At 34.6% G+C, this 27,673-nt stretch overlaps 1 protein-coding gene across 2 annotated transcripts in view; it reads right to left on the bottom strand.

The window, feature by feature from the left end:
* LOC129981490 (calsenilin-like) overlaps positions 1 to 27,673 on the bottom strand; it is a 220,610-nt gene that overhangs the window by 62,907 nt on the left and 130,030 nt on the right. For both annotated transcript variants that reach the window (XM_056092341.1, XM_056092342.1), the window contains exon 2: positions 15,187 to 15,311. In XM_056092341.1, coding sequence (XP_055948316.1) covers positions 15,187 to 15,311 — 125 coding nt within the window. The remainder of the gene's footprint in view (positions 1 to 15,186; positions 15,312 to 27,673) is intronic.

Here is a 27,673-nt window from a genome sequence, read left to right as displayed (position 1 = left end):
GCCGAAATTTAATGGCAGTTCACCCATCTTTACTGCAGAAATAAAAAAAAAAAAAATTGGGGAAGAAAAACCGTGAACCTGAATGTTTCCGGATTACGCAGCGTATTTGCTCGCAGCGACTTCTTGCTGTGTGATAATTAGCAGTTTATTTTTGCGCGTTTTATAATAAGAGATATTTTAAGTTTTATTTTAATTGGTAAGTTTTACAAGCTCTGATTTGTTTACAATTCTTAAAATATGTTATTTAGCAAATTTTTACTGTTGTTTCTTTTAAAATGATATTTTTAATATTTTTTTAACAATGCCTTTGGAAATTTATTTTCTTTTCAGATTATTTCGCTTTAGTACCCTATTCTTTTTTTTTATGGACTTGACGATGTAAATGTTTTGCCATTTTTCCTGCCTCTATTTTTTGCTGATTTCAATTTAAGCGACATTCAATCCGAGACACTCAATATTAGAATGCACTATTTCGAAAGCAGGCAAAGAAAAAAAATCCTTTTCGCATGAATTTCAATTTTTAGTCATGAAATTACAGACGTGAAATTTAAATGTGCTAGTGCACTCAGCATCCCCAATGAGTATGCGATTCAACTTAGCACTATTCCGGGGTAATTGCCGAAGAGAGATAATTCGACCCATAAAATGAAGTAAAATAACTGATTATAGAAAATCAATGTTCCATAAAATTATTGTTTAGTAATAAAAAGCGAAATTTGTATTAAAATATTTAATATTTGTTTCTAACGTATTGAATCTTTCTCAAAACATGTCTCGCTTATTAAAATAATGTTTTTTTATTTCCTAAAATCATGAATACTTAAATAATAACCCTCATTTTATATTCGTTGTGAATTTTTAAACATGAATGTTGGGAAAAAGTGAATACGGAAATAGTAAACTTTTGAATGGCAACAAAATTGGCATGCTAAAAATGTAGGAATCCCCCCCCCCCAAAAAAAAATGCATATCCCAAATAATTTTCGAAGTTTTCATAAAAATTGTATAATTCCCTTAGTCGGTTTGCAATGTTCTTTTCTTGAGGAGTTTCAATGGTCCTTATAATATTCCAGTTGGCTATTTACTAAATTTTTTTTCAGATCAGACGATTTTAATGTAACATGAATTTTGAATTAATTTAACATGAAAATTTAATGTTTTGTTTTTCTTTAAACGGTATAAAATTTACCGATCGGATTACTGACTGTTGGAATAATCCATTTTTAATCTTTATCGACAGTTATCGTTTGCAAATAAATGAAATAGAAATTCTAGGAAATCCTTGTATTTCCTTACCATTCAGAAGTGAACTAAGGTTAAGATAAGGAAAGATATTAGCACATATTATTCATATATGCAGTGGCTTAAAGTTGAGCACTCGTTCATACATTTTTTTGATTTTAGTAGAGGATATTTTCATGACAACCTTAAAATGGTTCCCTCAGAGTTATAAAATATTCTCCTTTAAATGATTCTTTCAGACTTATAAAGCATTCAATGGCTTGGTGCCAAAATTGCGTAAAAACACAATTTTGAGCTCAATCGTAGGATGATAATGTGCTCAATTCGTTTGTATTTGTTCACCTTGATGGCATCAACAATTGTGTAAGAGGAAGAATGTCCCCGATCTTTTCATTCTGTCAGAGAACTATTCACCCCGTCCTTTCAAAGAGTAGTTTTCGATGATATCTCATCACGTTGCTTATAGATGTTGTATCAGCCAAAAAAGATGAGCATGTTGAAAAGTGGTTTAATTGCATCACGCATTCCATCAAGAATTTTCAGCCATTCATGATATTGAACATCATTTTTTCGTATGCTACCAAAATGATTCTCTCAATCTTTTTCGTTTAGTACATACAATTCAATCTATCTTTTTCATCTTTTGGGCTGATCGAATCTAAAAATCGACAAAGGACAGTTTAATTGTCGTAAAACAAACTGAATTTCACGTCTCTAGCATGCTGCATTTATGAGGAATCACGTTTCAATACCTAGGAATAGACAGACTGAGAGGGGCTATTTTCTAATAAAATTTCATAAGTTGCCACAAATATACAAGTTTGATGATTAAGTCTGTACAAAAATGAATCAATCTAATATTCTTTTATATTTTTTACGTTTACATGGATTTAGGTGGCAAGATTAATTTCTTTTAGAGGATTTCATACACCAAATCAATCATTTTGATGTAAAAAAGCACATAACACATTTCATTCTTTTACTCGTTCCATTTTGTTAAGTTAACGCGCCCACAAATAGACGGACGTCATTTCGAACAATGTTTTTTTTCCGAACTCGGATTGGCCCGAAATAAAAAGATTCGCTGGTAGTCGTTTGACGAATACAGGTGTTTGCCCTGTATAATTCGCACACAGACAAGTAAAAAATGTTGATTCCAAATATTATTTCATCATCATAAACATTACCATCATGCAGTGAAATTTTATCCCGCCATTTAAATTTTACTTCTGTAATTTTTTCGCCATTTAAAATTTTAGTATTATCAGATAAATATTTAAATATTTAGCATTTGCTTAGAGCACTGAAATAATTTAAATATTGTGGAGCTCTCTATTAATGTTTATAATGAACTCTATGTTTTTAGTCTTAATATTTCTATTATAAAATAACCTTATGAAACTTAATGCATCTCTTTTATGATTAATAATCATCTCTCTTTGAAATTAAAATTCTCTTCATAATAAATACTGTCAATTTCATTGGTTGAAAATGTCTTTATAGTATTCATCCGCATCTCGCCAATGAGCGGGGTTTTTTGCAAATGGGTTAAATGACGTTTTTCATTCGCCATGACAATGAAGGTGGATTTTAAATTCTTAAGGTCGGAACAACTGAAATGGTTGAATGAATTGATTTGAAAAGAAATGCAAAATGCCTTCATTTTTAATAAAAAAACAAAAAAAACGTATAATTTGAAAATCATATTCATATTAGGGATAAATCTGAATCGTATTGTTTATTCTTCCGAAATTTCCGTAAACATAAAGAAAAAGTCTTTTTTTTTTTGCCATTAATATATATAATAAGCTGAAATTTATTTAACATACTTTCCCCAGTGAGTTGGGGTTTTTTTTAGTCGGAGTTTTCTAAAAACAAAATGAAGCATATCTCGAGAACTATTTCGAAATTTGGAATGAAATTTTACATACAAAAAAGGCGAAGAAGAAAAGATTTGCTGGATTGAATTATTGAAAATTTTCGACTGCCTATAATGGAAACATTTAGAGAGACCAGAGCATGGTAAACGCTTTTGCCTACCTGAACAAACCTGACCCTTTAAGCCATTTCCATCGACTTTAATTTTGAGAAGATGCAACAATAAACAACAAAGTTACAAATCTGTCCCTTTATGCTGTTGTTGATGACTGTACTTTTAGCCTGCTTAAAAAAAAAAAAAATCCAGCGGGAATTGTTTCCTCAAAACGTTTACGGATACTTTCTTAATGTGTCTTTTAGACGCATTTTTTTCCCAACCGATGGAAACCAAAATCAGACGCAAAAGTACAACTGCAGTCACAAAATGACGTATCAAATTTGATACATTTAAGTCGTTGTGTTTTTGATTTACTGCACTTGCATGTTCCTAAATGTACAAACAGTCCAACCCCTAGTTGGATTTGGCTCAATATTTTTAAAGTGTCTGCACTATAGGTGTTAAATCTCTGCACCGAATTTGATTCCTCTAGCTCTCTTCGTTTTGTAGTTATCTCGTTAAATTGTATTCGAAGAGCCGGAGAGACAGACTTCCTCTTACCAGATTTTGCTCAAAATTTGACAGAAGCCTACATATTTTGTTCAAGGACCATATATCAAATTTCATCTGTTTAGCTACGGCATTTTTGAGTTATCTTTGTCGCGGGCATACATTTTCCGAAAATTTCATAATTATAGCTTCCACATCAAACTAATTATCAAACCATTTGTCCAAAACTTTGCCACTTTTAATATGCACCATCGTGTATGAATAAGAATGAAAAAAATATGCCCTGCATTACTCATTTTTCTTCCAAACCATTTTTCTAATGCTTGCCCGTAATTAATTAAAATTCGCAACATTTGTGTGTCGAGTTAGAGTAAAGCGTCTTCTATCGATTTTTCCCTACCTTTAGTCGGCATCACTTAGGGATGTTACTATACGCCGAACACATTTTGTATCTGTGGACATTTAGAATGAATCCTCGGCGAAAGTGGAGGTTACGTCATTGAGACAAAATCGCATTCCGTGAAGTTAACTTTCTGTGGGAAAATATTCGTTAAGTAAAGCTGAAATCAAAAATATAATCTAAATAATGTTTTAGAACAGAAAGAAAATATGAACCAAATATTAATCAAAGCATTTATGCAACTGCTTAATAAGTAGGTGCAGAATACAATTACTTTTTTTAATGCTGGTGAATTTTGCTTGAGAAATTGTCCTCTTTAACAGTTTTACAGTAAGGAGCGAGGAATTTTTCACTTTCCTCGCTTTTCTTCATTAGAGACAATCTGCAGTGCAAAACCAAACAGTTCCTCTGTTGTTATTTTTTTTTACCGTTTAATTTCTTATAAGTTAAAAGCCTTGCATTTTTTTTTTTTTTTTGCAGTCCTTGCTGACTCTCGGCGTTTATAATATTCACTTATTATACAATTTATTGGTGGCTTTAATTCATCTTTCATTTATTCACCATTTCTAAACTGACTTCTACTCTCCTGTCTGAAGCTCCTGCACTTCGAATGCTTTTGTAACTTGTAAATTTCATTGGCATGATTTGCTTCCATTTCTTTACTAAGGCAGAACAGTCAATGTTCCTCAACCTGCAGCTTACAAATGAAAATTCTACGCTGGACGAATCGGCACGGATTGCGTCATCTAGGTAATGATATTTTAAATCACGTCACTAATCCTAGTCAACGACGAAATAGGATTCCCACACATCATCTTTTATGTATATTCTCTTGAATAGAATTGTATTGAATGTGCATTGTTTAGAGGCGCATTTCCGTCATCGGGACCTGCCGCTGTAATCCCTTTACGTCCCAGTTCACTTTCCTAAATCCCTTATCTTTCATCAAACGCTTCGCACTGAGAATGAGAGAAAACGAGCTCCTCCAATCTGCTACTCTGGGGCATCTCAATGCGTGAACAATTGTGTTGTACAGATCCGCCCACAGCGAGGGTTTACTGCACTGGTGAATCAATTAGTCCGCTTTATTTTATGTGATAATATTTAATCGAAGTGTTTCCATTGTCCATCATCCTCAATTATTGTCGAATCGGAAATTTCAATAAAACCCTTCTTCAACAATCATGGCAAGCGGACCATTACAGATGTAACTTCACAATAGAAATCAAATTCTTTTATTTTTATGTTTTTATTTCAGTCCTCTCTATAATCAGATGACGTAAAAAAAAAAAAAGCAGTATCGAATTGTTCAAGAAATTTGTCCTTAAAAAGTCCTTTAAAGGAGGAGGAAAAAAGATTGTTTCCGTGCAGGAGTTTAATTAACTCGCAACCGCAGAAAGCAGACGAACGAATCCTTTTATTACTGGCCAATCGATAACAAGTTGAAAAGGTACTTAACTCTGCGACACTGTCAATCAAACGGGAAGGGCGGACAAGAAGAAAAACGGAAGTAATTGTTATACGAGAATGGATAAAGTGTCCTCCGCTCATTATTTCGATTGTTGTTTTTCCTTTGACGAGGGGGGAAAAAGAGGGGGGGATTCCAAATGACTGCAGGCGTGAAAGATGAAAGCAGTCCTATTGTCTACTTTATTGCCAACTGATGTCTCTTTGAAGCAACCCTTCTTCAATTTCTTTCTGCCGAAAAAGAAGAAATTCCTATCGGAGGAGCAACATGGGAACGAACAAAGCTAATTGAAAAGGCATAAATCAAATCCTTGAGCAGAAAACTCATGACAAAGGGTGTCAGTTTCTGTTTAGTTAAAGCAACTTAAGAGCACTTAATTCCTTTATATGGAGGTAAGTTGCTTTTTGGGAGACTTCTGAAGACGGCATTTGTGTTTTATTTGGAGGAAAAATTGTTTCTTTTCTATTTTCCTCTTTTTGAAAAACGCAAGCCTAATTCTCCCACCAGCTAAAGTTCCTTAGCCATCGATCCGCATCTTGGCTGCATGAATGCTGTGCGAATTTTGCTTTGCCATCAACAGTCAGGAATTAAATCAATGAAAACATAGAATTTGAATAAACGCTTCTGAAAAGAAATGCTCGTCTTTCTCGACGGAGATGGCCCTTTGCTGAAACACGACAATTTACAATTGAATTGAATCGGAACCCGACTTAACCCGACCCGAAGGTAACACTTGTTGTATCGAAGCTGGAAACCTCTTTCTTCCAAATCAGTGACTGAATTCTGAAAAGGACCATGGTTCAGACGGCATAATGACTTTCTCATCATTACTACTAATAAAGATGAGCGTGTCTCTCTGCATATGTTAGCGTTCTACAAGCCAGACCGTTTCACCTACAGCTACCAAGTTCCACACATACATGCCTTGACAATGCAGGAAGGAAATATACATTTCGCGGCGATTTTTTCAAAAAAAAAAAAAAAAAAAATTAGAATTAGAATTTTTAATTAATTCAAAATGAAGCTGCCTTTTTAATGTGTTATCTTAATATTCAATATATACGTATATAAATTCAAAGATACCAATTCAATAGCAATGCAACTTTTTATTGAATTTTTTGAAAAATATTTTTGTTTTGTTTTTAAAACTAAATTATATTTTTAACCTGAAATTCAAACTATTTTCATTATATTACAAATATTTAATCGCGTGACTTTCTACCCTTATTGAAAATTAAAAAAAGATTTCAGTTACTTTACTAGACGAATAAAAAAAAAGTGGGGGATGGTGTTCTATGAAAGATAGATAAACCAGAATAAATACGTTTGTAATAGATGTATGATGTTACGAGACTGGTTTCTTTGAAAAAGATTCATGTTCAATGGTAATACCAATAACAATTCGTTTACTTAAAAATTATATTACGATGGAATCGTGCACTCGAAATATGCCTAAAAGATTTAAGTGAAATTAAATGCGAATAACGTTCTAGGTGAAACAGCTGATGAACAAAGCCAGCTTGTAAAATATTAAAAGTAAAGAAAAAAAAAGCTTTTTAAAATTGCGCTTTTAAGTATGGAAATTGAACATAAAAATTGACAAAGCATAAGCGGTAAAGTGGAATCTCCATTACATCAGTTACATATTTTTGATTTTATACAAGGAAGTTTTCTTGTAAGATATTAATTGTGGCTTCATTTCCTTGCCAAATTGTGCGCATTGCTTTGATCCAGATCTCCGTATGTTTCTGGAAAAACTTTATAAAACGCTTTTCTTTCTGTATTTTTGTTAATAGTACGCTAATAAAAGAGTGCTTAAAGAACTTTTGTTCCCCCCCCCAGAAAAGTCAAAATAATGTTTCGCAATTCATCATTTTAATTATGAGTGTATGCTTATAATTATTTTTTCTTAAATGCAGATCTCCTCTCATGTAAACAAAAAAAAGTATTGGATATTCGATAATTAAGCCTTTAGTCTCTTTGTTATGGAGAAAAGTGTTCAACACTTCAAATGTCTCATCCGCTAGTAAGAGAATGAAAATTGCTAGCTGCAGGTTCAATTTCAAAGCTCGTTTAGTCTTTCGTAATATTTGACGATTCAACTTGACTAAAATTCGGGTACTAATGCCTGTAGTACCAGTGATAAGTTTGGTCCGTGTTTGCAAGTTTAGTGTTAACCATCTGACTACGTAATTTTTTAAAATCACTATTTAGGTGCGATGTTTGCAAATAAGTTCAAATATTTTTCAAATAAAATGAACTGGTACTTTATGTTATACGATAATAATGTGATACAATAAAAAATCTGTAATCGGAAAAATAAACACTCTAAACTGCAAAAAACGCGGGCTGCAATAGAAAATGAGCTGATTGCCAACCCGCGGAAATCGAGGGATAAGCAACTGGAGGGTTAAAACGCATGTGACCTTTAAGCACTGAAACTAAGTTCGGATTCTTCTGTAGTGTTTGTATTGTTTGTAGTGTAGTTTTGTATTTGTTGCCGCTTCTCTCTCATCCTAACTGGAACTCTTCCATCCAGCGGATGCTTTTTAATTCATTGCTTTTTGTTATTTATTTATCCTTAATCGTTTCCTCAGAAGTCGAACGTCCCTTTTTAAAATTTTTCTTATCTTCATTGCATAATTTAATTATTCAGGGTTTTTTTTCTAATTGAAATATTTACTATAAACCTCCGTTTCAAAATAGTGTCTATGGATATCAAACAAGGCTTAATGACTTCAAAATATTTTTTTGGATCTGCTTTAATCAATTTTCTTATATCATCTCTAGATAGTGACTCCGCACAGAATGGCACGCACTATTCCTCACATTACCGAGGGATCGTCGGTGCTGTCGGAACAACGATTATTGAGAATATGCAGCCGATATTTCTAACAGAACATTGTAAAAATCGATAGGACCGAAAAAAATGTTCCTTTTTCGATACCCTCGGCCACACCGCGAAATGGCCCGCGAACACAAAATATTGTCTTGTTTGCTAAGCTTGCATCAAAAATGTGGGAGCTTGCTATTCTGGCGCTTTAAAAGAGTAATGATGAGGGTTGCATTTTTTTTTTATTGTTGTTGTTCTTGAGTAATAACCCAGATTCATTGGAAAGACAACTTTGCCAGGAATATAAAGCAATAAATCTTCAGCAATAAGTTGGGCGATTTTTGTTGCCGTTGTTAAAACAACTAATAAGTAAAAAAAAAAAAAAAGGAACAGGAAGGAAAAGATAAAGAAAAAAGAATTCTTAGCCATATTAGCCTGAAAGCTTGGTTGAATGACAGCTAACCTTATCATGTTCAGGGAAAATGAGTCATTTGTTTTCTAATCCTGCAGCTATTGTAATCATGTCATTAAGACTACATTATAACTCTAATTCGTATTTTATTATTGCATGCATTCATTTAACTAGATTTGTTTCACACTTGGAAAGAGGGGATCCATTTTTCACTCCCTTTTTCTATGCTAAAGCTAAAAAAAAAAAAAAAAAAAATGCTGTGCGCATTTGTGCTATTTATGGCATTCCACTATTTTCAGATATTAATCAATAAATATAATTCAGTTTTCATTTGATATCAGTGAGCCAGCTGGTAATAGGTTTCAGAAAAATATACCGTGGCAGTTATAAGATTGCAATTTTGAATGATCGGGTATACATGTTTCGGAAAATACAGATAGACAGACGTTTAGCCCGTTGTTGGATTTGGCTCAAAATTGGAGTGGCGCATAAGCTGTAGATGTTACATTTGCTTACCGAATTTCATCCCTCCAGCTCTCTTCGTTTTGTAGTTATCGTGTTAACATATAATCGAGCAACCGGACAGCTGGACACTTCCTCTGATTATATTTTACTCAAAATTTAATAGAATTTGGTGTAAAGATCATATACGAAATGTCTCCAATCTATTTCGAATGATCTTTGTCAAGACAGATGTAATGCCTCAAATGTCTGCCTCGTACTCAGAGATTCGACTCCATCTGGAGTTGAATTTTTTTACGACTGTCTCTAAACTTCGTATGCGTGAAAGTAGAAAGGTATTGAATGTTTTAATAATATAAGATTATTTTTTAATAACGTTTTCGGTATATAAAAAATATTAAATAGCAGAATATGGTATAAATTCCTTACAGTTTTGCTCAGTTGAAAATGATCTGAATGGCGAAGTGGTTCGTTAATAGATGAGCGCATCTCATCTTTCATTATCCCTCTACTCGTGCACTCACCTCTTCGCCCAGTGAGTCCGAAAAGGAGAGCCAATGAGATGCTCCTGCAAGATGTCTCTATGCAGACTCCGTTAACAGTAGACGAGAACGGGCGCTGCCTCGGTGTGTGTCTAAGAGTCTCAGTCGAATGTTAGGAATAAAGAAAAAACACGAAAGCGACTAGATTGTATAAGAAAAAAGGATGTAAGGGTCGTCATTTTCAACTACTTTGAATAATTCAAAGTTTCAGTTAGAAACATTTTTGACAGTGAAATTCTCTACAAGAATTTTAATCGTTTTGATTGCATTCCTGTAATTTACTTATACGAACTTGAAAGAAAAAAAAAATTAAAGAAATTCTTGCTAAACGCGCTCAGAGTGCAAACATTGAAATAAAAATAGAGACCTAGGTTCATTTAATAGACTGGCTTCTAAAAGGTAAGCAGATTTTTTTTTTTTTTGATTTGGAAACAATTTAACAAGCAAAAACATAAAAAAATAATTTTAAAAAAATCTAAGTAGAATCAGACGGCGATCCAAAGTAAGCGGAAATTGTCTCACGAGTCTCATCCTGCAGGCTGGGCCATCGCAAAATTCTGTGCAGATTCTCTTCCAAATATGCTGTTTCAATTTTTTAAAAAAAATTTCGGTAAAATAACAATTTGGTGATAATAATTTGTATAACTTTGAAAGGATTTGAAATTCATCTGTCAGTATAACGAATGCAAGAAACAATTTTTCATTAAATGACGACTGTAGGAACTATAAAATGAACTTAATCAGATCAAGCAGTCAACTGCTTTACTTGGTAAACAAAATTTCCATTGTCAAAACATTTCGAACAAGGGCCCCTACTATTAGAAACCTTAAGCTGCTAGCATACTGTGTAAATGTGAAAAGGAGGGCTCGGACGGGCATCTTATCGTATAAAATGACGAGGATGACATGCCGATGTAAAAGGTGGCGATACCAGTATTCAGTTTGACAGACAGTTGCAAAATGGAATGCTCATTATGATAATTTTTCATTGCTTCTTAGATGTTTTTCTGCATTTTCATGGATTTTCCATTTTTCTTTTTCTGTTTTTGGTTTGCATTTCTTGCTATCACATTTTAATTTAAATTACCTTATCAGTTAGCAAAAGATGTTAGAAAGACACTCTGTACCTGTTCTAATAATATTGAAGCAGTTCCATTCCAGTTAGAAGGCGTCACTAAATATGATTATACATGTCAGATTGTAAAATCAGTATTTGTCTTGGTTGAAAATAAATTTTTATTTTTTGGAGTTGTTATTACCTGTAAAGAATTTAATTGTTGCAATAAAGAATGTGATAAAACTACAATAAACGATGTAATGAAAATGTAATAAACAATGTTATTGCATTTCATATTATTACCATATTTGACTTTGGAATGAACAGATATTTGTCTTTATCATTTTTGATTTAATGCTTACCTTTGTATCTTGAAAACGTGTATAAACTATTAGACTACATTTTGCATGCATTAATGTGTTTCTGTTTTTTGGGTGAATAATCTGTATGTTCCATAATTAAAATTGTTTTATATTTGTATTTGAAGTTTATATTTTTAAAGAATTTATACAGCTGGAATTTTTATTCAAACATTTCTCTCTCTCTCTCTGTTAATTATTTCATATAAAAAATTATGTAAAAGTAATTACTTCGTTTCTCACAAATAAAGATTTGCTTTATTCGATGGAAGCCTTATTTTTACACTCAAAAACAATTTTAAACATAACATTTAAAATTTAGACAAAATTTTTTGTTATATTTTTTAAGGAATAGTCCATACTTAATAGCATAATGCTTTCTAATTTTCTAATACATAATGAAATGTTTTTAATCATATCAAGTTAATCAGAATTTATGTTACTACTGCGCATTGTAAACATACATACAACTGTCCAATCTAAACTGAATCTCGTCACAGAAAAATCCTTATATTTAGCTACAAAATAAATGAATATTCAATAAAATAAAAATACATTGTATAAATACTGTTGCTTAGATCAAAATTAAGTGATGTGTGAACTAATCTTCTCTTTTGCAATAGAGCGTTCCTTCGTGGAAAAGAATGCCGCTTACAGATCTGTGACATGATAAAATAAACATGAAAGTAATCTTAGATGTGCAGCTATGAGACATTTTTTTTTTCCTTTCCTTCTTTTTTTATTTCTGTCTTTGCAGCAGCGAAATTGTTTGGGCACTATCTTTTTGCAAGCCATGGCAACATCTCAAGTCACTTCACCTGTTCGAAACTTTTAGCAAAGCTTTCCGGAAGAAAGGTTCCTATGCAAATTATTCTACAGGGTGTTGCCGAATTCGACCGACAAATTCAGAGGGGTGATAGTAGGCACCAAGAGGATAAAGAGTCACCATACAACATGGGGTCCTAAACGACGTTTAATTGGTGAAAATATAGACAGTCGGAGAACTGTTGGAAACTGTAAAAAATTAATAAAATAGTAACAAATATATTTCAACTACGAATTTTTTAAAAAGTAAAAGCACATTCTTAAACGTTTTTTTTTCATGCTGGTAACATGCGGATTTGATGATCTAGGGGGTCGTAAATTTCTGAAAACAAAAAAGTAGTTTAGAACCCATATTTGCAAAAATATTAAATCTCGAAGAAAAATAAAAGCTTGAAAATATAAGAAATTTTATGTTCTATAATTTGATATAAGTGTATAGTGTGTGAACTGGGGAGTTTTAAAGATATTCAAGAAAAACTAAAATGGGAGTCAGAAAACATCGCAGCAACTTCAGTACCGATGTTCGCAGAGAGCGTTGTCAAATTCGAAAGACAAATTCAGAGCAAGGATAGTAGGCATCAAATAGATGAAAATTTACCAAAAAACATAGGGTCGCAGCTAATGTTTTTCAATGAGAATCACAAATAGGGTGGAGTTCGCACGCTGGATGCTTCATGCCACACAGGAAGCTGCACATTTTTCTGCTAGAGTTTTATACTCAGATTAAGCCTGCTTTACGAGATAAGGTGCCTTTAACACGTACAATGCGAATATTTGATCATTCGAAAATCTCCACATCATTATCTCGTCGAACTTACAACACAAGTTTGATGTTAACATCTGGGCAGAATTTTCTATTTGGACCGTATTTTCTGCCGGAACGCCTCAACGGTAAAAAGTTCCTTGTTTTCTTCCAGCACGTTCTTCAAGATTTACTTCAGGGAACACGGTTTTGTTAACGCATGTTGGAGCCCTAGCATATTTTAGTTACATTCGTGTAATCTGACTTGTTGTTTACGAATGAAGTATAACGACCATCAATTCTACAATGCTCTTTAATGAATACTTGCTAGCTGTTTTTATTTTTCTCGAACGCATGAAAAATTTACATACGAGAAGGTTTCTCGATTACCTTGTTAATCCTCGTATTAATATTTCACCTAATCCTCGCATTCATAGGGGCATTCTCTTCGCCAGACTCATTGTCTTTTCGACATCTGTTTTTCTGATTTTCATTAAATAAACGTTACCTGCGACCCTATGTTTTCTGGTAATTTTTTATCTACTTAATGCCTATTATATTTTCTCTGAATTTGTCTTTCGAATTCGACTACGCTCTCTGCGAACATCGGCACTGAAGTTACAGCGATGTTTTCTGGTTCCCATTTTAGTTTTTCTTGAATATCTTTAAACTCCCCAGTTCTCACAATATTTCTTATATTATCAAGCTTTTATTTTTCTTCAAGTTTTAATATTTTTGCAAATATGGGTTCTAAACTACTTTTTCGCTTTCAGTAATTTACGACCCCTTAGATCATCAAATCCGCATATTACCAGCATGAAAAAAAAAAAAACTTTTAATAATGTGCTTTCACTAAAAAAAATTCGTAGTTGAAACTTTTTTATTAATTTTTTACAGCTTTCAACAGTTCTCCGACTCTCTATATTTTCACCAATTAAACGTAGTTTAGGACCCCATGTTGTATGGTGATTCTTTATCCTCCTGATGCCTACTATCACCCCTCTGAATTTGTCGGTCGAATTCGGCAACACTGGCGAATTCACAATTCGAATTCTGGCCATTCTTTTCACTCGTTCACTGTTCTGTGACTTTTGACTCTGAAGTTATTTAAAGAGAAGATTTTATTAAAATGATATTTCGAATTTAACTGCCTTAAAAAGCAGAATTTTACAGCATGCTTCAATTCTTCGCTTTACATGAATTTCACGCTGCTGTTGAATCCATCCTTCAACAGCAACGTGCACATAGTGTTTATAGCAAAATGATGTCGTATAAATATATGCAATGGTATTATGATGTAATATGCAATTGTAATAAAATTATCCTATATGAATTTGTAGTTCTCACATGCAATTGCCAAAGATATTACACGTCAGCTATTTAATTCCTTTCTTATCATATTATTTTAATGTCTCTTAAAGGAAAAGTTGTTACTGGTATTTCAAAAAATAAACAAACAACTTATTTTCAAAGAGAAAAACGTTTTTCGGCCGAAAAATAAACTTTTTTTCTTCTGGCTCTATAGTCAGGAGGATTTGTGAACTAAATTTGTGATCCAGCAAAGGATTTTGCATGTCTTGTTTAATTTGTTTCATCTTATGGATTGAAAACACAGAATGTGAACTGTGGTATTGACACTGACTCATTAAATAAGAAAAAAGCTCATAATTACTTATAGTCTTAAAAATATTTCGTAAGATCATGAATTTAAGAAAAATAATAATGTAGTAAATATGAATAACTATGCCTAATTAATAATATTATTCATTGAAAATTATTGAGACGGACTAGAAGAAGCTGACGATGTTAAAAACTGACCACTTTTAATAAGTTCGATTTTCAAATTAGTCTGAGCGTTTCGTCGCTCGGTGAACCATAAGTTTTCCGCATGCTCTGTTTTCCATTGTAGTGTATTTTCCATTTTACACATGTCTCATATGTAAATTAAGAAAATTATATTGATAAATTACATATTATATAAAATTTAGATTCATGCATTTGCTAATAATACACAAATCCTGTAAAGAGTTCTCATATTTAAAACTTTACATAAATCGTCTGTGATGATTTAATTATAGGCTTTATAGAAATTAAAAGGCATGTCTCTTTAGAGGTTTTATTTAATTTCCCCCGAATATTATCTCATTCTTGTTTGTAAAAATCAAGGGCTCACTGTGATATCACAAAGTGCGCTAGAAAACTTCGAAGCGAGCTTTCGAAACACGTATTGTAACAAAATTTGTATAATTAAAAATGCATGGCAGCATTTTCAGAAGGATTCGGTTCGCACTTCAAGTTAAATATTTCGCTGCAGAACGATGCAAAGTAGATCGGAAGAGAAACAGGGATTATTTCTCACCTGTTTGAATCCTTGATAGATGAGCTTGATTTCCGACTTGGAGAAACTTGTGAGCCGGCAGAGGGCGTTGATGCGCTGGGGACGGTAGCGGGGAGGGTGGTGATCGTACTCGTCGTACGAGACGTCTGAAAGACAACAGGCGAAAAAAAAGATTAAATATCAGCGCTTATTCAGACTATTTATCGGAGGAGGAAATTAAAAAAAAACATTTTTTATAAAGAATATTGATTTATTTTTCGCATTGAAAGCATTATTATTTCTTTTAAATAGCGAGAGTGCTCACTAACACAGCGAAAAGAATAATTTGTGCTTTGTGGAACAGAACATCTTCCTGTTAACTATACCAGAATTCTTGCATTTAGCCAGCTGTTTGAGTTAATGCGTTCATCTATGCATGACTCAAAGACCGTTTACATCCGAAATTTGAAACTCGTCTTCAGTTTTAGAGATAAAAATATGCACCTTATTTAGAGAGCGGTGACTACGTGCACTTGACGGTTTTGAACATACCGTTTTCCTACAGTCGAAGGAGGGATTGGACGTCCCCTAAGAAGGATGCCAGCTCGAAGAATTGGAAATGGATAGTGGTCGACCACACCTATCCTATCTGTACTATGGCATTCTGAAATGAAATGAGCGCCAAATTTAACTAAACTGGTGTGTTGCGGATGTGAGCCATCGTCATCACATACAGAAATGATACATCAAAAGGATTCTTCCTATTCATAGAGTTAGAAAATGCAGAGGCTCTTCAAAATCTGAAGACAGTCACCAACAGATTTTGTGTTGATTATATTATTATATATCTTTCACTTTTCGCTTATTGAATCATTTATTACACTGACTTCTATAAGATGATTTCAAAGATACCTTATGCTGGTATATGGAGTGCTGTTAAGATCTGCACGCTAGGAAGAAAAATTCGAATCAAATTGTGTGCCAGCGGACGGATTGCAGTTGGTATTAAAAGATGGAAACCCTATTCTATTTCATAAATATTCATTTTTCAAGGGATTAGATTACATTCAGTGTTTTATATTTTAATGTTTTTGCGTGTTATCAGCGCTATGCACATAATATATATATATATATATATATATATATATATATATATATATATATATATATATATATATATATATATATATATATATATATATATATATATCAATTCTGATTAAAATAAATTTTAAGCAGACCGAAATCCTGGAGCTTACCCTAGTACATCATTTAATACATTCGACAAATCAGCGATGGTCTATGACATGATTATGCATTTTCATCCTCTGATGGATATAAAGCAGCGCTTCGTTTATATTTAGTGCATCTATAAGTTGGTGGTACAATCTCCTCCAATGCATTAAAGATCCAGCAGATAAAAATTCATCTTGTAGAAGAATGTTTCCTATCCACAAGCAGAATGCTATTGCCTATAGGCACCAGCGCGTCCATCTAGCCTGTAGGAGGAGAAAAAGCATTGGAGGAAGGCTGTGTTCTAAACACACTCGTACATTTGTTTCTCGTGGATACATAACCACCTGTACAATTAATTCACCGACACTATAAGTGACTATTGATATACTGTCATCATTCAAAAGATTAAGTTGTAACAGCGGTAGGAGAACATTGTCACAATTCTTTTATGATATCGAGTTATTCATTACGCTAAGTAGTAGGAATGTCGTAGGAAGAATCACAGATGATAAATTTCCAACAGATATGACAATTTTTAGCAACATTTGCAATTATTTTTTTCAAATGTTTCCTTTGTGTTTCAAGTAATTCATTCATATCCCACGATTCTACCCCTCAGGGGCTCACCTACTATAGGTGAGTACGGGTGTCCCAATCCCGAGGTACCCATGGATCTTTACTCCCTTTCAGTTCGCATTCTTCTACGCCTTCTGCTCTCTGCTGTGTTTTTTCCTTCCCTCGACGGCAAACGAGGAAGCTGTCCATGAGAAGCTGACACCGCTCTATTTGCTTCTTGCTTCTCATGGACAGCCAAAAACCCACGTTTCGGCCGTGCGTGGTGACCCATTAGACGGGTGGTGCACTGTGGTTCCCGGTGTATCAATCGGCAGGTACCTAACCACCTGAGTGGTTAGTCTGCTAAGGATCAAGCGAAGGGGTCACTCCTTGGGCTTGGCGTTAAGGGTGGTCACTGTCCCCGGGGGTAACTCCGAGCGTATAGGTTCCGGCTAGCGCTAGGGTAAGCGCCGAGGCTGGGAATGGCCAGAGCCGGTGGCTGCCTTCCCTTGTTGGGCTCCATGGTGGGCGGTGCCGTCGGGCCTGAAAATTTAACAATGTCATATGGGTAAATCTAAACGTTCAAACAATGCATTAACTTTTCAAAACAATTTTCCACGATTCTTTATTGTTCATCGAATTTCAGACTCTAAATAAACATTCCACGGTGTGTCTCCTTTTCTTGTTGAAAAGGGTATTACTGGAAACCTAGGTGAAGTGAAATCTATTAAGAAACTCAGATCTGGCGATCTTTTGGTTGAAGTTGGATATGCCAAACAAATTTTAAACATTAAGTCATTGTCAACTATTTCCGTAGAAGTTAATCCTCACCCATCATTAAACTCATGCAAAGGAGTTATATCATGCGGTGAATTGTGTAATGTTTCGATTGAAGAGATTATTGAAAAACTAAAAGATCAGGGAGTGACCAATGTAAGACGTATTACTGTAAGGAGGGATGGCAAACTCTTAAACACAAAGCATCTTGTGTTAACGTTCAATTCTTCTAATTTACCAGATTATATTAAAGCTGGATATATGCGTCTTTCTGTAAGAACTTATATACCAAACCCTTTGAGATGCTTCAATTGCCAACGTTTTGGACATTCAAAATCTTCTTGCCACGGGACACTAACATGCGCCCGTTGCGCAGAAGTCGGCCATGACATCACTAACTGTACTAAAGCAGAGAAATGTGTTAACTGCAAAGAAGATCATGCTTCTTTTTCCCGAAACTGCTTTTCTTGGAAACAAGAAAAGGAAATAATTTCAACAAAGATAAAAAATCAAATATCTTATCAGGAAGCCCGTAAACTTATTAAGTCTAAACTCCCTAAAGTTGGAAATAGTTACGCTTCTGTCGTCCAAAAATTATCCGCAATCATATCCACTCAGTGGGATCCAGCTGATATAACTTCTAGCACAAATACACTTCTATGCACTTCTGCTTCGAAACCATCTCCATCAACTAATGTTAAGAATTCTTCCACTGAACTCCTGCAGTAATCTGCGAAGATGCTCCCACTTTACCTGATTTAAGAGGTTTTCAAACTGTTACAAATCGGAAAAAACTTAAAAAAGATTCTCCAGTTAAAGAAAACATTACTTCTAATGTAGAAAAAATTAGTAAATTTTACACCACCTCCCCTCGTTTAATGCCCAATTCTGTAGTAATTAAAAATGCAGCTTCAACCATGAAGGTTTCTACTAATGTTTGCCCTGTTAAAACTCCTTTACCTGGTACTTCTAATTTTACAACTGTTTTCCCTTCGGATGAAATAAAGAATGTGCAGTTTCAAGAATCTGATGCCGATGCTGATATGAGCTCCACCTCTGCGTCTGAAGAGGATATAATTGAATATAATATGTCCGAGGATTTGGAGGGCTCGCCTCCCCCACTCTCTAAAAAACACGAAAAGTGGAAATACATTATTCCCACAAAACACAAAAATATATAGCTTTATCGCTCCTTTTTTCCCGACAGGTTTCATTTTTTAACTGTTAATCTTAATTGAACATATGTATATTGAAAATTCAAATTTTTCTAGTTATAATTTTGTGTTTTAGCATTTTATCTGCATGGCTTGCATATTTGTTTTATTTATTATTCTTCACACTTGAGATTTTATACATTTTTTGGCATCTTAATATTTTACAACTTGCACTTATTTTTAATAGATTTAATTGGCTTTAACAAGCTATATTTTGACTTTTAGACTTCAGTTTGAGAAATTTCAAAGTGATTTTAGATTTTAATCCCTGCTACTACTATACCACCATACGTTATAGCACCTTGATCTTGTTTATCTACCATATGTTTGGCGCAGTATAGCCAAATATGGCTCTTGGGCCAATAAAATCAAACCAACCAACCAACCCACGATTCTAAGCATAGAATTTCCATTTCTTATTATGTCCGCAGATATTCTAACCATTAGATAACTCTGAAAACGATGTTTTCTGGAACTGCGTCTTGTCTTTTTTTAGAAGGCTTTTCTTCTAGAATAGCTTCGCTTCTTGACAGATGCTCAGTTGTAGAAATGAATAACTCTCTGGTAGCCTCTACTGAAACCCTTGATTCAAAAGAATAAACATTTAGTTCGAACATAATTTATGTTTCTAATATTGCACTTGAATATTAAACTTTCTAATCTGCATTAATAATTTTAATACAAGAATAAATATCTTCTAGTTGCATTCTTAATTTCTTGGTTAAATTAGATTTTTTAAAAAATTAAAACATTGATGCCCAATTGTGAAATCCTGAAAGAAAGATCACATTGAACAGGAGTTATAATTTTATTAATGATATATTGAATCTTCAATGAATGTCAGTACATTTATTCCATTATGCCTTAATTTCTTTTTTAAATTAATTTTTAAAAAATTAATTTATTTTCCATAAACTAATGTAATCCTGTCTAATTTTTACTTCATTAAGAAAAGATGTTTAAATCTATTATTTAGCCGTTAATAAATTTGATAAGCTTTCCGAAAATCGTCCCCCTTTCCGACCGGGCTGATTACAGCTTTTCCCTTCCGAAAAGGAGTGAAAAATTGGCGTCTGAATTGAACCATAAAGGCGCTCTCCTCTGCGTCATATGTTAGCAGAAATGGGCCATGAATTACCGGAATGTTTCTCTCGGGATCGTTTCTTCTCGTACTCCACGCAGAGCCAACTTCGGAGAAAATAAAATTTGTTGAAAGGGGGGCTCGCATTTCCGCATTCACATTTCGAGTTGACACTTCAGGGCAATCACGCGACCAAAAACTGAAACAAATCACCTTTATTAATATTAAATGAAATCTAGGCCTAGTGCAAAACTAGAAACAGATTTTGCTAGAATACAATTTTTTAAATATTCCTTCATATTTTGTTGCTAATCTAAATATAGGAAATCTCTTCTAATAATAATAGCAATGCATATGCATTTGTCCCCTCAGAGGCTCACCACTATAGGTGAGTACGGGTGTCCCAATCCCGAGGTTCCCAGGGATCTTTACTCCCTTTCAGTTCGCATTCTTCTACGCCTTCTGCTCTCTGCTGTGTTTTTTCCTTCCCTCGACGGCAAACGAGGAAGCTGTCCATGAGAAGCTGACACCGCTCTATTTGCTTCTTGCTTCTCATGGACAGCCAAAAACCCACGTTTCGGCCGTGCGTGGTGACCCATTAGACGGGTGGTGCACTGTGGTTCCCGGTGTATCAATCGGCAGGTACCTAACCACCTGAGTGGTTAGTCTGCTAAGGATCAAGCGAAGGGGTCACTCCTTGGGCTTGGCGTTAAGGGTGGTCACTGTCCCCGGGGGTAACTCCGAGCGTATAGGTACCTATTAGCACTAGGGTAAGCTCCGAGGTCGGAGGTGTCCAGAGTCGGTGGTTGCCTTCACTTGTTGGGCTCCGTGGTGGCCGGTGCTGTCGGGCATGAATCTCATACAATCGCATGGCTCCTCGCAATAAGGGTTCCTTTAGTGGGCGTCACATTGTTTCTGCAAATTTTAATTTCGAATAACATTTTGATAGATATTTCATAGTAAAGAGATTATCAGATAAAAACGAAACTTTTCAGACAGTGTCTCCACTTTTAGTGCAAAAGGCAATCACAGCTACTGTTGGTGAATTGAATTCAATTAAAAAGATGAGGTCTGGTGACTTGCTGGTAGAGGTCAACACTCGAAAACAAGCCCAGAATGCTGAAAGCTTGAACAACAATTCGAGTTAGTTACAGTCCTCACCAATCACTAAATACATCCAAAGGGGTCATTACCTGTGGTGAAATTTTCAATCTTAGTGTCGAATTAATTACAGAGGATATGAGACCCCAGAGAGTAATAAATGTAAAATGCATTACTATCAAAAGGGATGGTGAAATAATTGAAACAAAGCAGCACATTCTGACACTCAAATCTCCTAAATTGCCTGAACATGTCTATGCCGGCTATATCACGTTACCTGTTAAACTCTACATCCCGAATCCACTCAGATGTTTCAAGTGCCAACGCTTTCTTTGGCCACTCAAAATTAATTGCCGTGGAACCGACACTTGCGCATGCTGCGCAGAAAAAGGTCACGATAGCCAGCAGTGTGTGGCACCTGAACAGTGCGTGAACTGCGGTGATAATCATACGTTCTACTCTAGATCCTGCCCGCGTTGGCAGCCAGAAAAAATTAAAGAAAATATAACTTATCCTGAAGCCAGGTGTAGAGTTCAAGCTCAGACTTCTACTCCTGGTATTACTTATGCTTCCGTAGTTCAGAAAACGTTTTGCGCTAATTGTTCATGTGCAAATTGTATTAAACAATCTGCAAAAACAAAAGATAATATTAAAACCTCTCATTCAGACACTGCAAAACTCCATCAGCAGTAACCCTGAACCTCCTACGGAAACTAGAGAGAAACCTAAACGAAAATCAAAGAAAATCATCGCTCACGTTACGATTAGCGAAACGATGCCTTTCTCCCATTGAAGATAAAAGCAGTGAAGATATCCCATCTCCCAGTGAAGATCTCCCAAAAGCAGTGACGTCAAAAAATTCTGTCGCTCTGGGGCTGGCGACGCAGGGTGTTGTCCATAAGGACTTATCGTCCATCTTTTGTGGCATGCCCAGTAGCCCCGATATAAAGTTGCATCCTTCTGAGCATGAAAATGATCTCGGGATGAGTTGCGAAGATTTTGCAACTCCAACAAATGAACATTATCTTTGTCCATCAAAATCTCTTTCTTAATGTGTACCTTCGTTTCCTGGAATTGTCGCGGCATTCGGTCCAAACTGTTTGATATCAAGACCATCATTAACAAGTTCAAACACAACTGTTGGTATTGGTGTCCAAGAAACTTTCATGACATCCAATATTGCCATCAAATTACGTGGATATAACTGTGTTCGGCAAGATGCAGACACTGGAGCCAAATGTTCTGGGGGTGTCTGTATCTTCACATCCAATCTGTATCCGAGCACACCTCTAAATTTGCATATTTCTCTTCAGACTGTGGCTATGCAGGTTCATACACGAACGTTGGTCACAGTCTGTTCTATATATTTACTACCTAGTGATATCATACGTCAACAAGATCTTGACAACTTGGTGGACCTGCTTCCTTCGCCTTTCATTCTGCTTGGAGATTCAACGGTCATAGTACGTTGTGGGGTTCGGATAACGCGAATTCTCGTGGGCGTCAGATTGAGAAGTTTATTTCTAACAACTGTCTCTGCTTGCTCAATAGTGAAGACTTACTTTCATGGACTCACACGTACCTTCCATACCCTTGATCTAGCCATATGCTCTCCAGAACTCTTGCCATTGATGACCTTTTCTGTTGAAAAAGATTTATACAATAGTGACCATTTCCCAGTTGTCGTCTCATATGCTGATGGAGGTAATGCGACTGCACGCCCCCAATGTTACCTTTTCCAACGAGCAGACTGGGCTGCCTTCTGCAGTGATTGATACAATAATAAATGTCGCAAATACCACTGTTCCAAAAAGTTCCCCACGTTTAAAAAAATTCGCAGACCGTGGTGGAATGAAGCTTGTCTTGATAATCACAAACAGCAGAAAAAATTATGGAACATCTTTCGAAGTTACCCAACAACCGAGAACCTTATTGCTTTTAAAAGAGATTAATTGTCAAGTTCCTCTCGGAAATTCTATATACATCTGTGGAATCTATGGAATCGAAGTGAATTTCCGGCGTTATTGCTACCTTTATATGTTCCGAAGTTACTGATCGGTGTTAACACATTTGTGGTTTCACATCTACCCGCAGATGATTTCCAGGTTATGAACGAGAGCAAATTAGAAAATTTTTGAAAAAATAAAAAAATAAAGCGGTTTACAATAACGATCTGATGTAAAATTTATTACAAAATCATCCTTTTTCCAAAAAAGGACTTGTATGTTCAAATTATGCGTGGTACACAGACGGTAACTTTTCAACTATAAAGTGATCTCTGGTTTAGTTCAACAGGATTTCTGCTAGTCAAACCTATATCTTCGTATATAAGTTTCGCTTGTTAGCCGCTCCTGATAAATAGAAGCGGACATCATCATTGCATTTTAAAACAAAGAAGCTCCAAACGGCATGGTCATATAAATTACCCAAATTAAATAAATTATAATTAAATTAATTATAAATGGTGCTGCACTACACAAAACAACAAATGAGTAGTGCTGCAAAAGATGTTCAAAAGATCGACTCAAACTACCCATTGTCAAATTTTAAAACTTTCTGCACTTACAATAAACATTATCTGTTTCATGTGCTTCGATTCCAATTCATGTCGGAGCTATGCTTTAAAAAAATGTATTCGCTCATGAATCTTTATCTTGTCGATTTCCTATGATAAGGCACCATCGCTTCATTTACATGCCACAGAATAACCGAGATATCCAGAGCTGCAATTTAATTTCTAAAAAAAATTTCGTCGAATAGATTTTTACACGCAGATGTGGTTGTAAAACGCTAATTTGAATTATTTTTATATTTTGCTTCTTAACAGGTAAAATCTTGTTTCGGAAATAAGAGTTCCCGAAACCCAATAAACGGATTTTTGAAATAATTGCAGGAGGAGCCGAAGGCGATGCATTATCGATAGGCACCTTCATTTTTATTTTTACTTTTTTCACCCTTCACTCCTGCGGCTGGAAAGTTCAAAATTTTACTGGGCATCTTTTTACATCTGCGGCAATGAAACTCGAAATTCGACCATAACAGTGAAGTTAAATAATGAAAAGAAATTCAGTTTAATTTTTTTTTAAATAGAACAAAACGCCATTGGATGTGGGATCTCAATTTACTGCAATGTACAAATGTAAGGTTTTAATAAAGTTTTTCCACTGTCTGTTCACTAATAATTTAATCTGCATTTAATCGCTTTAAAAATCCGAATGCAATCATTTTAAGCAGCGTTCTGCCACATACGTATACGTGCGACAGAAGTTTTTTCAGCATTCCGTATCGTATTTCGAATTCTGCACTGATTATGGTTTTCTAGAAAACGGCTTGGATTTTAGTACCAGCAGATGCTCAATTCTAAAATATACGAATTTTCTCGCATGTATTTACGGTAAATCGCATATATTTTTAAAAAGTTTCTCTAGAATTTTGTAACGAATTTAAATGTTACTTTTGAATCCAAATAATGTTGTCTTATTCAAGTAATTGTCTATGATAAAGCTTGATAAACGTCTTGGCGTTATTAATTCCCGGCAACTCAGAATCTGGGAGATTTGAGATGTTATTACGAATCTGTAATATTACTTCCCTGCTATATTAATCTTGTTGTTGAGGAGAGAAATTTACCGAGATTCTTAATGGATAAGTCAAGTACTTTCGGTCTTGGCATTACGAGACGAGTTGGAAAAAAAATTAGCAATTTCTATTGACAAAAATAATGGTTCTGGAGAAACAAAAAAAAAACATCTCTATATTCATTGGGAATCTAGATCTGGAAACTTTTCAGAGTTCCAAGTGATGTCAACCTTTCAGGAAGCTAGATACCCTCAAGTTCGCTCCAAACAAGCCAATTTCAACAAAGTTATCTTCGCAGAATGACATCTCTATTGTGAACGATGCCTGTTATTGCTTTCTTTTCTTTCTATTTTGTCTCTTGTATTTTTAATCCCTACAAGTACTGATTTGTGAGTATATTTTTATTGTGTTTGTATTGACTGTATTTCATGTTATCTGGAATATTTGCGAAATAAATTTTCGTTTTCCATTATCAAGCTTGTTGGACCGCATACACTAGGTCAAATGCATCGGATGATTTCCGTAGCAATATATTATGGCAGCTTAAGCAAATGTTATGCTTTATTTGAATTATCATATTTAACTAATTGCATCTTATTGTGGTAAAAAATGAACTAAATTATAGAGATTGAACTAAAATATTCAACTAAAATAAGTTTTCATTCTATTTTTTTAAAATTTTATTTTTATATTTTTATATTTACTAGCCCCTTTGACAACCAACTGTTCGCCCAAAAATCTATACATTTAAAATAAGGGGAAAAACCAAAAAGCTATATTCTCCAGCTTCAACCACTGTACCAATTTCGAAAAATTTTATTCCATGCCAACCATACCTGGTCACGCATTGCTGGGGCCCATTCTGGTTAAATTGAAAAGAAAGAAAAGAGAAAGAGCCTGTTTCTAATCCGTTTATTTCCTGAATACTTCTGGACATACTATATTTTTTATTGTTACAATGCCTGTGCATGTACAGATATTGTTTGGTTAGAATATTCAACATACAACACGAACAATAATCCGAGTCTAGATCTAAACCGCACAATTCTAAAGATTGGCCTTGGGTTTTGTTGATGACAATTGCAAATGTCAATCGAAATGGGAATTACAATCTCTTAAATCGATATGAAATATCAGCTGGAATTATAGGAATTCAAAAACGAGGACATCTTCACCTTTTAAAGTCCTGCAGAAATTTGTTTCTATGACGGTCTTTTTTTATGACAAGTTGCGTGGTATTGCAAAGTTATGGGTTTCTGGTATTTCGCAAGCATGATAATTAGCTTACTCATTTTCAACTGCAATACGTGCTGTGGCATCCCAGACAGATTGATTAAATTCATAAATTCTATTATATAATTAACAGTCTCATCTTCTTCCACAACAGCGACGACTGATTTGTATGTGACTGCCTCGCTTTGAATGTTAGACAAAGTCATATTGTTAAGTTCGTCGGTGTCTTTGATCATAGATGCAAGAATAAATGGATCACTCAGCTAACCGCCATTCTTAAAATTGGTTTGAATACTGGAAAGCAAGTCTCGAGCGATTTTTTTTGTGCGCCATTGTGCATTCATCTTAAACAATAAGTGTGCATTCTATACTACTTTCCTCATGCCGGATGCTTTGGAAATATTATACGTTAGAATTTCAATAAATTACATGTTCAATGGCAATTTCAAAACAGAATGAGCCATTCTTCCACATGACAGCAATGCCGCAGCTAATCTGGAGGACGCAAGAGCTACGGCTATGTCATTTTGGAATCGAATTGCTGTCCTAATCTATCTAATTAGAAGCGTTTTACTAATTTCTCCTGGCGCAACTAAGATTTCTCCAAAACCGGTAATGACCGTTGCATTATATGATCTTAAACGTCTTTTGCTCAAGCGTTAGCTTAGGAATCTTTGAATACACATACAATAAAAGATTACACTTTTTGTCACTTTATTCAATTCTTTATCGAATATTTATTCTCCATCGAACCAAGCAACAACAGATTGATTCGGTCATGGCATTTTCAATTCATTAAGAATTTTGTTCGCGATTTGTAAGCACAAATATTCTATTATTATCAACGCTTCGTCGTAGATTTCTGTTGTGAAATCCCTGTTTATATTTTAATTTTCCTTTCATATACGATGGAAAATATCTTCAACCACGTGTAATTTATATTCTATCCATAAATCTCTTGGAAATGATGAAGAGCAATTGACATCATTGCAAACAATGCATGAATTCGATTTTCATGTGACGTGCCGCGCGTGTCACTAATACATCCCAGTAGCGGTCGCTCTCATCTGAATTCAGAACTTGACATGCACTGAGGAAAGTGGCATGCATGACGCTATTGGCAATTCTCAAACGCTGGAAAGTCGTTGGACCAGGCATATTTACCGACAGCATGCGATGAAAGAAACCTTCACTTTGGTTGGAATGCATGGCGTGCATTCTGCGTGTCGCAGTTTCTTTAATTACGTCACATTGCCAATCGACTCGCTTTCCTGTCTTGCGTCCTTCAAACGATTTTCTACTCGCTTTCCGTGTTTAAAGCTTGGGCACTTCAAACCTAAAGCGGAAAAGTTTCGCAACAGCTTAAATCATGACAAACATTTATATTTTTATTTATATAGATTTTCTTATTGCATAATTATTGCAGTTTTTAAAATTTTTAAACTTTCCTAAGATTAACTAATTCAAACGTAGACCAATTGACATAGCTCTATTTCAATACAATGAGAAACGAAATATTTCAATCCGCTTGAACATATCGCTCCGAAGGTATCGATATCCCGATACAGTTTGAATTCAAATGAAAATCAATCGACAAAACTCAATTCTACTGCCAACTGCACTAAAAAAATAAGTAAAGCAACTAGAAAACGAAAGACAATGAAAAAGAAAAAAAAAATAAACTATACTCACGAAATACATATTAAGGCAAACGACACAGCTCAATTCCAACGCAATGTCACACGAAGTAATT

This window comes from Argiope bruennichi, chromosome 8 (genome assembly GCF_947563725.1).
Source record: "Argiope bruennichi chromosome 8, qqArgBrue1.1, whole genome shotgun sequence".
Lineage (NCBI taxonomy): Eukaryota > Metazoa > Arthropoda > Arachnida > Araneae > Araneidae > Argiope > Argiope bruennichi.
This window is presented reverse-complemented; position numbering and strand designations above follow the sequence as displayed.